We start from the raw sequence: 15,682 nt of genomic DNA on the forward strand, positions 1-15,682 counted from the left end.
TTCAAAGATGTGCAGTGTGCAGTGTGCAGTGTGCAGTGTGCAGTATATGTGCAAAGAGATACATGGTCATTTTTTATTTTTTTTAATTAAGGAAAGAAAACTTAGGCGAATTACCTGAAATCATCTTTTCGAATGGATACAATGACTTTGAAACCTACGCTCTAACCTCATACTACTCCAACCCTAGTTTCAAGTAAACTTGGTGAATAGACTTCAAAGATAGACGATTAGCCAAACGATATATGATGACACTCCATCCTCCAGAAGTAACACAAACCCGAATCTCGACACTACACAACTACACTACACAAGAATCATGTTCGGTAAATGAGTTTTAGCTTTTGGTTTTTTACGTGGTCGAAGAACCAAAATAATTATGTGGTAAATATCCGTCAAAAAAAAAAAATGTATGGTAAACGACTTTTCACTTGACTTTAAGAACAATATTTCCGCTAAAAATCCAAAGTTACAAACCGGATCAGGCCCAAAGGCAAGCCCAGTTCACAATCGAACAAGCCCACAAGCTGCATCTTAGTTGCAACTTTAACAAAATCTTCAGGTATGGAACCAGTACTTGGTTCCGATTTCAGGTAACAAAATTAGAAATTGGTTGCAGTTTGTCCCAATACTCAATTTTTGGGATCTAGAACCGGTAAAATATACGGTTATCCGACCAGAAAAACAAATACTTCATCCGTTTTGGAAATATCGCACTATTTATTTTTTACACTATTCACACTACGGCTTTGACCATTTTTTGTGATTCGTACGTAAGTAAATTTTAGTCATGTGGGATTATGTTAGATACGTATCGATATATATTTTCTAATTTTTTTTTAATTATAATTTTGCCTTGCATTGTTGCACACGATTTGAGATATTAAGAGTCAAAGTAATGATTAGAGGAGTAAAAGTCAACCATGACGCGATATTTCCGGAACGGATAAAAAAAAAAAACACAAACCACGATGAATGTATTTAGTTAGTAAGCCTAAAAGGCATTACTGATCCAATCTTTAAAACCAAGCACATACAAATTACATTGCTAGTTTTTCTCTAATCGTTGCATGTACCCAAATAATTCATCATCTACAATTGGATCCTTACCATGGGCCTATCCCAGCCCTATTGGTCCAGTTGTCCACTTGTGCTTCATCCTGGGCCTTCCAAGCTCACCCACAATTACTCCAAGTCTTAGTTGGGGGCCCTTGGGGCCCATATTACGCAGCGTGGTGTATTTTTTAGGCCCACACAAAGCCTGAGACAATGCTCCAGAAAGGCCATGGACTGCGCAAATTTTTGGCTATACCCGGGTACAGTCAAAGCTGGCTGTACCCCCATCCAAAACGATGTCATTTTGTGTTGTTTAAAATGAACATTAATATACTGGTACAAAAATGAACATTTACTATTTTGGAAATGAACATTTATTTATTTATTTGGAATGAACATTTACTATTTTGGAAATGAACATTTATTTATTTATTTGGAAATAAACTACAAAAATGAACATTTACTATTTCGGAAATGAACATTTATTTATTTATTTGGAATGAACATTTACTATTTTGGAAATGAACATTTATTTATTTATTTGGAATGAACATTTACTATTTTGGAAATGAACATTTATTTATTTATTTGGAAATAAACAATATAGGCGCTTGTAAAAACATAAAAGACCAATGAAGTTAACAATTTCATTATGAACATTAACCATATATTTATTGTGAACAAACAAATAAACAAAAAAGAACAAACAATATAAAAAAGAACATTAAATTCCAGAAAAAGAACAACCAATACAACAATTATGAACAATTTTATGATGAATTTTAAAGCCAACATGAAAGAACAAACAATACAACAAGAAAGAACAAATACTGGTACAAAAATGAACATTTACTATTTCGGAAATGAACATTTATTTATTTATTTGAAATGAACATTTACTATTTTGGAAATGAACATTTATTTATTTATTTGGAAATAAACTACAAAAATGAACATTTACTATTTCAGAAATGAACATTTATTTATTTATTTGGAATGAGCATTTACTATTTTGGAAATGAACATTTATTTATTTATTTGCAAATAAACAATATAGACGCTTGTAAAAACATAAAAGACCAATGAAGTGAACAATTTCATTATGAATTTTAAAGCCAACATGAAAGAACAAACAATACAACAAGAAAGAACAAACAATACAACAAGAAAGAACAAACAATAAAGCAGATAATTATTATGAACAAACAAATAAACAAGAAAGAACAAATAATTCAACAAAAAAGAACAAACAATATAAAAAAGAACATAAAGTTCCAGAAAAAAGAACAAACAATACAACAATTATGAACAATTTTATGATGAATATTAAAGCCAACATGAAAGAACAAACAATACAACAATAAGTTTGATGAATGAATTTAAAAAACAACAAGAAAGAACAACCAGTACAACAAAAAAGAACAAACAATACAAAAAGAAAGAATAAAAGATTAATGAAGAGTTTAATTATAAACATTAACCATATGATTATTATAAACAAACAAATAAACCAGAAAGAACAAACAATATAAAAAAGAACATAAAATTCCAGAAGAAAGAACAAAAAATACAACAATTATGAAAATTTGATGATGAATTTAAAAAACAACATGAAAGAACAAACAGTACAAGAATGAACAAACAGTACAACAAGAATGAACAAACAGTACAATAAGAATGAACAAACAATACAATAAAAAGAACAAACAGTCGACAAGAATGAACAAACAATATGAGCGCGTCGTTTTTGGGGGTACAGCCAGAGCTGGCTGTACCCGGGTACAGCAGTTAGCGATATCATGGACTGGGCTTGAAGAGATGGTCAAACAGGGCTGATTATGGGCCAGTTCAGCCCAATGGCCTTTCTCTGTACCCAACACTTTAGTGGCCTATTAATTCCTATACTTTTGTGCACGCGCGATTGAGCCATATGCGTAATAGAAATTACGAATGGGGTGGGAGAATTGCAGGAAAAGGCTACAATGTACACCTAGTGTATAAGATTCTCTTGTACAACAACATTAATTTGTTGACACATCATCAAACCCACTAAAAAATGAGAATGGAAGACAATAAATATGTCATTTTAATCAATAGAAAAACATGGAGTACAAGATGCCTTGTACATAGGTGTATATGTAGTAGGATCCGGAATTGCAGGGGTACTTGTGATTTTGGGGAATTGCTATGCTTGTTACTGTATATCCAAGTAATATTTCAAATTCATCTTCAAATTAATTCAAATACCGTTATTCATAAATTATACTTCGTAATTTGTTTTCAGGGTTTGTGATTTCTGTAATAACAATTTCACAGGTTGATAAAGTAGGCACATAAGAGCATCTCCAATGGTTGTAGCTAGGGACTTGCTTGCAATTTTTAGAAATTTCAAGCTACTAGCTTGACCATTGGAGTTGGAATAATAAATTAGCTTGGCCAAGCAAATTAACTTATTTAAGCTAATTTGGTTGAAAAAACTTGTCCAATGAAATAATTTTAAATCAAATTAAGTTTAAATATTAATTGACAAATATGACTACATTAAATATCAAGCTAGTAGCTAATCACTAGGGTACTAACTAGCTAAAAAGGAAAATAGCTTGAAATATTATGTGGCATGATAAGCTAATTTAGAAATTAGTTTACCATTAGAGATGCTTTAAGAAAAGATATCGAGAGAGCAAGTGGGAAAAAAAAATCTAAAATATGAAATTATTTCAAAGGGACATTTGAAAAATACGGGTCAAACAATAATAATGGTATGATACGATAAATGGGTCAAAAGGATAAAATCCAGGTCAATCGTGAAAATGGTTTATAGTGAGTTTTGCTAAGGGGACATAACCGACCAATCCAAAAGCAAAAAAGCAAGCGTACTTTAGGGGGTTTTAGCGACTATTCAAATATAGAAGATTGGCATAAAAATAATGCCATGATTAAGAGGTGACAAAATCTGACACGATACAACACAACATCAAATGATCATGGAAAAAATGGATATGATTAGTGTTAAAGATTTATGACCGTTTAATTAAACGTGTAAACACGACATAAACAAAGTTATTAAACAGGTGAACACAATATGACAACGCTTAATTAAACGGGTCAAATTAGTTTTTATGTTTTCCAACGTGTAGGGGTGGACACGAGCCGAACCGAACCGAACTCTAATAGGCTCGGCTTGGTTTGGTTATTTTTTTCCTAAGTTCGAACTCGAGCTCGAACTTAAAATCCGTATCGAGCCAGAATTCTTCGAGTTCGAGCCGAGTTTCGAGCTTCTTCGAGCCTTGATTCGATAAACCCATAAATCATATTCTACCAACAGGTTTAGTAATATTACTAATAATTTTCTTAATCTAACATTATAATAGTATTTTTCTTGGACAAGTTACGTAAAATACTATCCCTTATTTGTCATTTAATTAATAGGTTGGACAATGGTATTAAACAATATATAAATATCTCATAAATATGTATTATTATTCTTAAATTAATGAGCTTGCGAGCTTTCGAGCCGAACACCATTGAGTTTTAGTTTGGTTCGTTTAGTTATCGAACCATAAATTTAAGCTCAAGTTTGGTTCATTTACAAACGAATCGAGCTCGAGCCGAACTTTTATCAAACCGATTCCGAACTGTTCACGAACTGTCCACCCCTACCAACGTGTTTACTCAAACACGACCCAACACGACATGTTTATCGGTATTTAGAAGATTTGTACAGAGTTATTTATTCTTTTTTGATGGGAGGATTGGTGTAGAATGAAAAACCTTATCTTGGATTAATAAAAATTTAGATAATATTACTATATTTTTTAAAGGGGTACACAGATAATACTACCTAATGTACAAACTACAAAGACAATATCTCATTTTTCAACACCACCTACCTAGAAGATCAGGTCAAGCTAGTTGTCAATTGAAAAGGGCAAAATTAAAGTATGAAGGTTTTGTCTTGTAATAAAATTACTTCAATATTTTAACTAAAATATTTGATTTTATCCCCTTTTATTTATTATACTAATCCGTACATGTGAGGGCATTTTGACGTTTAATACTTAAAAAAAAATGGTGGGAAAAAATAAATAAAATGGAGTGTCAAATATCCTTCATTAATTGTCGTATTTGGCTCTTTGTAGTTAAAGATAAAGATTTAAGTTTTGACCACAATATTAAAATATGACCTATTAAAAAGGTAAGGGTTGATAATGATGAAATAAATAAATTTCGGTTTGTTTGGTCGACATCGATTCTATTCTTTTTAGATTTAAATTTCATTTTTTTCATTATTTCAGTTTAATTTAGGTACATTAAGCTTAGTTAAATGCAATTTAACTTTTACAATTCAGTTTTCGGATATCATTAAGTTCTATTTAATTCAAACCAATTTAGAAGCCTCAGCAAATATTATTACAACAAAAATATGTTAATACAAAGATTCGAATATGTGACCAACAAGTATATAAATAACAAAACTTACTAACTTAGCCAAGTATTTGTTGTGCTTTATTACTCTATATAAATATAATTAATTTTAAAGATGAGTGATTAATTATACTACTCTTATCATGATGCAATTAATAATTATATAAGACACTTTAAATTTTGTTAAAGAAATTGCTAGCAACTTTAATTTTGTGGTTTTTCAATATATATTTTTTCCATTTACGACACATAAAAATAATTTTCTTTTACGCAAGTTTTTTTGTTTTTTTAAAAAAAGTCAAACATATATACATATATTATTCAAAGTAGCATCCCGAGGCATAGCTCGGACAACACACTAGTATAAATATCAAAACGAGTTAGGACTTAGGGTAGCCAAAAACTTTGCAAGTCACCTATATATATATGCTCGTAATCACTCGTAGTTCATTGTAATTTGTAAAGTAAATAATTAATTAAATATGGAAATAGGAGTAACATTGGTTCAAGATATAATTAGGGTTAGCACGATGTGCCTATATAGCGAACATCGCGTCTTCTGTGAGACCAGTCACACCATCAACTTGATGGTGTGACGAGCGCAAAATCAATAACGTACCTTCCCTAAAACTATTAAAAAAAAAGTAACAGATCTAAACTATAGAAGTAACATACCTAAACTAAAAATGTACCTCCCCTAAAACTATTCCGCATAAAAAAAAGTAACATGTCTAAATTATAGAAGTAACATACCTAAACTAAAAAAGTACCTCATCTAAAATTATAAAAATAAAGTAACATGTCTAAACTATTGAAGTAACATACCTAAACTAAAAAAAATACCTTCTCTAAAATTATTAAAAAAAACTAACATGCCTAAACTATAGAAGTAACATACTTAAACTAAGAAGGTATCTCCCCTAAAACTACTCCGTATAAAAAAAGTAACATGTATAAACTATAGAAGTAACATACCTAAACTAAAAAAAGTACTTCCTCTAAAATTATCAAAAAAAAGTAACATGTCTAAACTATAGAAGTAACATACCTAAACTAAGAAGGTATCTCCCCTAAAACTACTCCGTATAAAAAAAAGTAACATGTATAAACTATAGAAGTAACATACCTAAATTAAAAAAAGTACCTCCTCTAAAATTGTAAAAAAAAAGTAACATGTCTAAACTATAGAAGTAACATAACTAAATTAGCAAGTGTGAACTGGTCTCACCATCAGTTGATGGTGAGGACAGTCTCATATAAGAATTTGGGTATAGCGAAAGGGATTTTTACTTTTAAATGAAATGTAAGAGAGAAAAATAACTTCAAGAGCTAGTTTCATAGTTCGGCTTGCTCGAACTCTCAACGGTTGATTGGCTACAACAATTTATAGGTTGCAACAATTCCTACAAAATGATATCAAGAATTACAAATATAGCATAAGGAGCAAATTAGTAACAAAATTAGCTCAGAATAGCACGTTAACACCAAAATTAATCAAGGAACGAGGCTAATATCCGTAAAATAATGTACTTATACTCCGTATAAAACAGACACATTAATTATTCAATTATCTGCCTATCATGCGTGACGTAATATTTATAAGTCATAACAACGGTAAGTGTACATAAAGCCCTATTTGAATTCACTATAAATAAAAAGATCAAACTGTAGATAGATGAATAGGAAATGAATAAGTCTTTTATGAGACCGCCATACACGTAAAACCGTTGATGTAATCGTCAAAATAAAAGATAACTACTTGATTGGACAATTAATGTATCTACTAATTTTAGACTATAGAGTAACTATTTGATTAAAAAATATAACTATTTTGTAGAATGCATCAGACTGTTATGTACAAGTTTTTATAATAGAGATTTCCCTTTATCCTTAAAATTCAAGTGCAAAAAATAAATAAAAATGTAGGAGATTCAACCCCCTTAGCAAAAATCTTAGGAAGTGAAGTGACAAAATATTGTTCAATTTTCATAAATTTGCAATTTGCAATTTGCATGGATATTTGGGTGTGACTTCACGTGGGTTTATAGACAACGCAAAGTCACGGACTCCATAGTTATTGTCGTTTTAGGAGCCATTAAAGGCACAACAACACAACTTGCTTAAAGTTCACATCTCAATCATTGAAACATCTTTACCCTAAATCTTAAGTATTACTCCATTCGTTTCAGAATACTAGCTTCAATTCGTAAATAGCACACTGTATTGGGCACGTAGTTTAAATAAATAATGGATGAAGCGTTGAAGACTGGTGAGATTTTATAATATAAAGAATAGTTAATGAAATGAAAGAAAAGAAATGTTCTAGTTTTTTTTGTTGCGAGGTTGATTGATGCTCTTGAACTCGAAACCTACCGACAAGGCTACCAAGCTGAGATTGACGACTGAAAAAATTCCTTGCGATTGAGGTAACAGAACGACCCTCATCTAACGAATCTCTTGGAGAGGACTTTATATATACAAAGTTTGAGCTTAGCCCGGCCCGAAAATGCTCTTCCTTTGTCATTGGGGTTCCATCCATTTTATATTATTAGAAAGATGGTCATGTGGGTGTGAGAGAAGTTAGCGGGTCATGATAAGTAACGCAAGGACATTTTAATATAGGTGGTGGGTCCTTTCAGAATAAGGAACTATGTAAATGGATTATTCTGAAACGGACGGGAAAAAAAAGTGTATCACTTATTGTTGAAACAGATGGCCGGAGCATATTTTTGGAAAATTAACAGTTGCGCGAATGGCTAATAATCTCTACGGAGTAAGGAGTATTATACTTTGTATAAGGGATCACGCAGGTTGAATGTTAATAGTATGGATAATGATATATGCAACTCTTAAGACTATAAGTAAGATTTTAGTGCGTTGCCTAAATCAGAATAAATTTAGGAATGGATGAAAAAATCACGAGCTGATCGTTATATCTCCCAATAATATTTATAAAAACATTCCAAATATTATTTTAATAAATATCTAACATTCCTATGCTTAATATTAATCACAATTATTCGTATATATAAAATGTCACGCATACATCGTGTACATAAACACTAATGTATACAGAAAAACTTGAAACAAGAGTACCCTTACCAAAAACTACATACATCCAAAAGGACCTAAATTCATTCAACTTGTTGTCAATCTTACTGATCCCTAGTCAATTAATTAATGTCGACAAAAACACAATCAATACAGTGTTATTAGTCCATAAATTACTCCAATATCCACAAATTAACAAATAACAAAGGGTTACCAAAACGAATATCTACTGCTCACTAGTTGTACGTACATCACACAGTTACCTAAGAAATAGAGCACATTAATTGATTAAATCACTACAAGAATTTGTATATTTAACGATAATCTAATAACGACGGGTTAAAAATTCGTCGTAAAAGCTTTTTGGTACGGGGCTACCAATCAAACAAAGACGTGAACAATCGCCGCAAATGTCTTTTACGACGGGTTAACAACGCCCTCCTTTTATGACGGGTTCGCGACAGGAAATCCCGTCGTTAATCAACGATTATTGACCTTTAGCGACGGACGTTAATGATACAATTTCTTGTAGTGCATATAGGGCCGGATTTTCCGCCCTACTTCCTCTGTTTTTTATGCTCGCACTTTTTTTCTTATAGAGAAGTCGCTAATTATTTATACTATTTTCTCTTTTAGTAAGTTTACCCATACGAAATTACATTTTTATCCTCATCATAATGTGAGTGATTGCTACTTGCTAGAGATCCTTGTCAAATTATGAAATATTTTTGTCTTGAAAAGAGGTTAAAGATTCGAATTTGAACAACAGCCATCCCCCAACCTTTGTACGGAGTAATTTTAATTTCACAAAATTCGCTACTAATTTGAAACTGGTTTTTTCAATATTTTTGTGTTGCTGAGAAAGTCACAAAGGGTAAGACGATAAATAACGTAGACGAGATTCGATCTCATGTCTTGAATATTACCCCTTAACATTTTACCAACTAAGTTAGTTGAAAGATTCGATCTCATGTCTTGAATATTACCCCTTAACATTTTACCAACTAAGTGAGTTGATTTCAACGACGGATTTTTCGATAATTATAAGGTACACCCGGTTGTATGTAGTTCTACATACAACCGGGTTAAAATCACATATTTTTACGGCTTAAAAGCACATTTACATACTTAAAAAGCACATTAACGATTTAAAAGCACATACTTATATATTTTTCATTTCCTTTTACTTGCAAAACTTTGCTTTTCATCTGTAACAATGTGTTTTAAAACTGTAAAAGGTGCTTTTAATTTGTAAATATGTGCTTTTAAACTATAAAATATGCTTTTAAGGGGTTAAAAGTATAAAATGAACTGGTTACACGTTATTACGGAGTAGTTCTTATTTTTTTATATATCGTGGGAAGGAAGGAGTATTTTAGTAATTTTACAGTGTAAAATGAAAAATTGCAACTACTATTTCAGCTTTATCATCAACATTTAGTGAACATACGTTTAAGATTTTGTTATATACGAAGTATATAATAATCATGATACTAATGAGTTTTTTTTTTTTAATACAATATTGACCGACAGATAGACAATGATGATCGATAAATTGATAACTTAAACAAATTCAAATCAAGAACATAATTCTAACATAATGGATATTTTAGGGTACGTAAGTATTTGTATATGTAAAACACTGTAATATTCAATGTACGCGATGCATGCATATATTTATGTAACTAATATTGCAACACTTTATAAATGTAATTTAAAATTTTAATTGGATTTATTAAGTAAGATATTAGTTATATTTTACATAAATACTAAAGTGCTCAAACATTTACGTGAACACTGAAATGATTAATCAGTAATCAATAAGAGTGTTTTAATCTTTCTCTATTTACTTAAGTACTACTCCCTTTGTCCCTTAAAACTCGCACCGTTTGACTTTTTGAACTCTTCACATAATTTATTTTGACCCTATTTTATTTATAGTATATGAAAACGAATGTTATTATTATATTGTTGGATTCATCTTAATATATATATTCACAATATTAATATTTATATACGTTTTTATAATATGTAGTTAAAGATATTGGTAGTTAAAATTGTGCATTGACAAACGTGTTCAATCAAAACGGTGCGAGTATTAAGGGACAGGGGAGCACTTACGATTATAGGAGTATTTGAGAATGATGCGGCTCACTGGCCTCAATCGAGAGATGAAGAACCCCACACTATATACCATAGATAGAAAAAGTATTCAAGACCTACAACAATAAAGAACATAATGTCCATTACCTATGCAAATACCCTAACTATTTCATTCACTTTTTAAGAGTAATGTTTTAACTTTCACTCTTGTAAATGTATAATTTCAACACTTTACCTCTCAACATAAGTAAAAATAATAGAAATTTGATATTCTTAAATACGAAGTACTCCGTACAAAGTATAAAATTAAATAAAACGATGAACTTGACTAATACGTAAAACCAACACAAGTTTGTGAAGTTGGTGGAGAACTCGATCCCCTTGTGACTGGGAGGTCACATGATTAAGCCTGATCAGCTGCAAAATGCTTAAAAGTGGCTCAAGCGCAAACCTGTATAACTGAGCTGCCTAACATGCAATAGATGTTGGTTCACCTATTAAAAAATCTAACGAATTTGTAACATCGCAACTAAAAGTGAACGGAGAAAGTATCACTTGTCTACTACTTGATTTAATTATGTGATGGTGTAACTTACAAGTTAACAGCTAGCTATTCCTCACTTTCACATTCATTCTTGTGACTCAAATTTTGACGTTGGAATTTCCTATAAGAAGGTCTTCTACCATTCACTAAACTCATTGGTCATTTCTACTCTCTAGTCTTACTCTCCACACTCCCCAATATGGGGGCTTATTATTTGGCTACTCTTTTCTTACTTCTTCTTAACTTTTCTACTACTTTTTTCACTTCCTTAGCATGCCCTACTTGCCCTTACCTTCCACCCCCTAAACCACCCAAATCCGATTGTCCACCACCGTCACACACCAAGCCCCCCCACCATACTCCCACCGGAAAACCACCGTCCCATCCCCACAAACCACCACTAGTAAACCCACCACCTCATCATCATCATCCTTACAAGCCACCTCAACAACCACCAACCACAACCCCACCTCATCATCATCCCTACAAACCACCTCAACAACCACCTACAAAACCACCTCATCATCCTTACAAACCACCTTACACACCAAAACCTCCGGCCACAAAACCACCTCACCATCCTTACAAACCACCTTACACACCTAAACCTCCTACACATGCACCACCAAAGTCTCCACCGTACACACCTAAACCTCCTACACATACACCACCAAAATCTCCACCACACACACCTAAACCTCCTACACATACACCACCAAAGTCTCCTCCACATACTCCTAAACCGCCCGTTATTGTAAAACCTCCTATTGTAAGCCCACCATACACTCCACCCTACACTCCCAAACCACCACATGTGAGTCCACCTCACACACCAAAACCCCCGGTTGTAAGCCCACCATACAGCCCACCAGTTATCGTAAAACCTCCTATTGTTAGCCCACCATACACTCCACCCTACACCCCTAAACCCCCGGTTGTAAGCCCACCTTACAGCCCACCATCAACACCTCCGATTGTGACCCCACCTTCAACACCTCCGGTTGTGACACCACCCTATACTCCTCCAGTTGTAACTCCACCATCAACACCTCCAGTTGTGACACCACCAGTTGTGACCCCACCATCAACACCTCCAGTTGTAACCCCACCATCAACTCCTCCAGTTGTTACCCCACCCTATACACCTCCAGTTGTGACCCCACCATCAACACCCCCTGTTGTGACCCCACCCTCAACACCTCCAGTTGTGACTCCACCTGAAACACCTTGTCCTCCACCACCACCAACACCAGTGGTGCCAATATCACCGCCTTCGCCGCCAAAACAACCAACATGCCCTATCGACGCGTTGAAGTTGGGTGGTTGTGTTGATGTTCTAGGAGGACTCATACACATTGGTCTAGGAGGAGGTGCTAAGAAAACTTGTTGTCCATTGTTAGGCAATCTTGTTGGTTTGGATGCAGCAATATGTCTTTGCACCACAATTAGGCTCAAGCTTTTGAACATTAACATAATTCTTCCAATTGCTCTTCAAGTTTTGCTTGATTGTGGAAAGTCTCCACCTCCTGGATTCCAATGCCCTACTAATTATTAGTTTTTATTTTTTTTTATTTGTCAACTACGTTATTTACTTATTTTGGCTATGTATTTTAAGTGTACGTTAAAAGTTTAAGTGAATAAAGTCTATTTTTTGTGTGCAAGTAGTATGCATGGTGTACGTAACCTTTTTTTTTTTTTTTATTACTATTATTATTATTATTATTATTATTATTATTATTATTTTTATAATTTTTTTTTATATTATTATTATTATTATTATTATTATTATTATTATTATTATTATTGCAAATGAGCTATAAAGACAATAAAAATTACAAATACGGATAAGGGGATTCGAACCTTAGATCTATCGACTATCTTACACAGAATCTCAGTATTAACGAATACGTAGTAGGTCAATAACTCATTAGTACGTACAAGTATTAGTAATTTGGGAAAAGTATTCATTTGGCCTTGGGTGGTTCACGTGAGAGAATCTACAATTTAATTGTCAACAAGGGGAAAAGGCCAACGGGTGCATTATTGAATTGCCAATATTGTTAACCTTTTTTCTATCCTACGTACGTCGTATTGTATACAACGTACGTATTTCTTTTGATGTATGCTTAATTATAAATTTGGTGTGTGTCATTTTCCTCCTATCCATTAATTAATTTAAGGTATATATAAGCTAGTTTTTAGCGCATAACATATATATTTCGTAATGTTTTTATACGAATTAGCGCAAATTATAAAGTAAAAAAGTTACAAGTTTGTGACAAAAAATATTCAATAAATTCATGACATTTCGACTTTACGTATTAATATGCAATCTTAATTAGAAAAAAATATACGAAATATATATATATACACTCCTTATTAGACTGTACTCTAATATTCTTATAAATTATCATAAACTAATTGAGATTGGCATGAGTGGTTAAGGGCTTCTTGCTCCTTAACTAAGGTCTCGGGTTCGAGCCTTGGGAATGGAAAAAACCTCAACTGGGAGGGATGCTGCCCATCAAGGTACCCATGCAAACTCCCGCGGAAGATTAATCCACTCGCCGAAGGCGGTGTGGGAACTCCTTGTAGTAGAACCAAAAAAAAATAAAAAACTATCATAATTATACTACATATGTAGGTCCTTTTTTGAATTAGTTAAATCAAGAAATAAATAATTAAATAAATTCAGAAATCAATAGCAAAAATTATAAATGTCTTTTTCCTATCGACTTTAAAATAGATTCACAAATACTTTGGATATTTAAATTTTAGAATTAGTTCATTGAGGCTCGAACTCTTAACGAGCCAAACTCTTATCTAACTCGAACCCTCATAATGGTTGTCAATCTTATTAACTCAAACAAACTAATTAAGCTAGAAATTGTATAGACTAAAGTCACTCAACTCATTTGTACACGACCCTAGTACGTACCCTACGTAGTAGGAGAGAAAGTTTGTTATTGAACGTACGTACCAAGAATGGAAATGTGGGGTTGTATAATAGTGGCTGTTTTTTGCAAGATTTATTGACGATTTTTTTTTTTTTTTTGGTGTTAGCATTCAGTTCACTTTTAGGGCTAATTCGGATTCGGGTTGAGTTATGGGTTGATAGGTTCCAGTTCCTTCCCAATTGTTGTTGTGGGGGATCGAACACGGATTCTCCCTATCAAGTTCAGCCTCAATCACCACTGAACCAACAAGCAATTGGTATTGACGATTATTCTTTGTCATGGGCCAGTACGGCGCATAATAAGGAGTGGAGTTATCAACTTTGAAACTAAGGCTGTATTATTCAAGCTCTTTGTTTTATTTTTATTACTTATAAGATCAGAATAGAAAAATCATACCAGATCAGAAAAGACAAAAAAACAATCACATAAAACATTCAGATCAAACTAGATGAAAAGAACAAAGCTTAAAATTAAAGGAGGTGCAATCCCAAAAGGCTATTGGAGGAGTAGCTCCCCAACTTATACGGTACGTTGGTTATTATCACCCTTTTGCTCCGATGTGGGACAACTCTACATGTGAGTTGCCCTTAAGTCTAGCTAGACTATTTTTTCAATGACCCAACCGAGCTCGATCTGATACCATGATGACTTTTCGTCATGGCTCTTGGCTGTGCACAATAAGAATTAGGATTATCAACTTTGAGCGTAATAAAAGGTTCCATCTCAAATCAATTGGGAATTGGAGGAGTAGCTTTCCAATCTTATAAGTTAATTATTATCAGTTTATCACTCATCTACTATAATGCATGTGGGTAAAGATGGTCGTGGGCCCACGGGTCATGGGCCTAACCGGGCGGGGCCCACGACAAGCCCACATTTTATCGTATTGGACCGGAAAGTTCAAAACAGGGCCCAAACCCGGCCCAAGCCCACGGGATTTCGTGTCGGGACAGGCCGTCGTGCCTAAGGCTAATTTTACTGAATTTAACGTGCTTTGTCGTGCCGTGCCTTGTCGTAATTTTTCCAAAAAAATAAGGCATATGCTCGACCCACAGGCCACAGCCCATGACTTCGTGCCCATGTTGGGTCGGCCCACAACCTTCTTTAAATGTGGGACAACTTTATATGTGCATATATGTTCATATGAGGTCTCAACATTTCCTAATAAGGAGCAATACAGAGCAAGGACAGTAACAACGTACCAAGCAAGGGTAAAATCGAATGAGAGTAATGAAGAGACATGAAAGGAGGGTGGGGGACACTTTGAGCTATAATCCAAACTTGACATAACATTTCAATAGAGATGGACGCAAATGCATGGATGTATGGTACACACCCCCCGTGGGCCCATTCGCCCGTGGCCCGTGCCTTTTGAGACGGAAGGAATAGTGCAGGAAAAAAAAACGTACGTATGGATATTCGAAAAATATTATTTGATTTTTTTTTTGTAAAATATTTAACTAAAGTATTTATCCCCAAATATAATGCATAATTAATTAATAAATTTTGAACATATCCGTTTAATCATTTAATATGCAATTTTTTTCCT

General features: G+C 33.3%; 1 protein-coding gene across 1 annotated transcript; it reads left to right on the forward strand.

Moving 5' to 3' along the window:
• The first annotated feature begins 11,324 nt into the window (after nt 1–11,324).
• Nucleotides 11,325–12,837, forward strand: LOC110798716 (36.4 kDa proline-rich protein-like). The gene has a single exon (XM_022003931.2). It carries the CDS (start codon nt 11,376–11,378, stop codon nt 12,729–12,731), a length of 1,356 nt encoding a protein of 451 aa, XP_021859623.1. The 5' UTR covers nt 11,325–11,375; the 3' UTR covers nt 12,732–12,837.
• The last annotated feature ends 2,845 nt before the right edge of the window (nt 12,838–15,682 follow it).

This window comes from Spinacia oleracea, chromosome 2 (assembly GCF_020520425.1).
Source record: "Spinacia oleracea cultivar Varoflay chromosome 2, BTI_SOV_V1, whole genome shotgun sequence".
Taxonomy (NCBI): Eukaryota; Viridiplantae; Streptophyta; class Magnoliopsida; order Caryophyllales; family Amaranthaceae; genus Spinacia; species Spinacia oleracea.

Excerpts from the sequence above, each read along its gene's own strand:
- LOC110798716 (XM_022003931.2), top strand. The coding sequence starts at position 11,376 with ATGGGGGCTTATTATTTGGCTACTCTTTTCTTACTTCTTCTTAACTTT.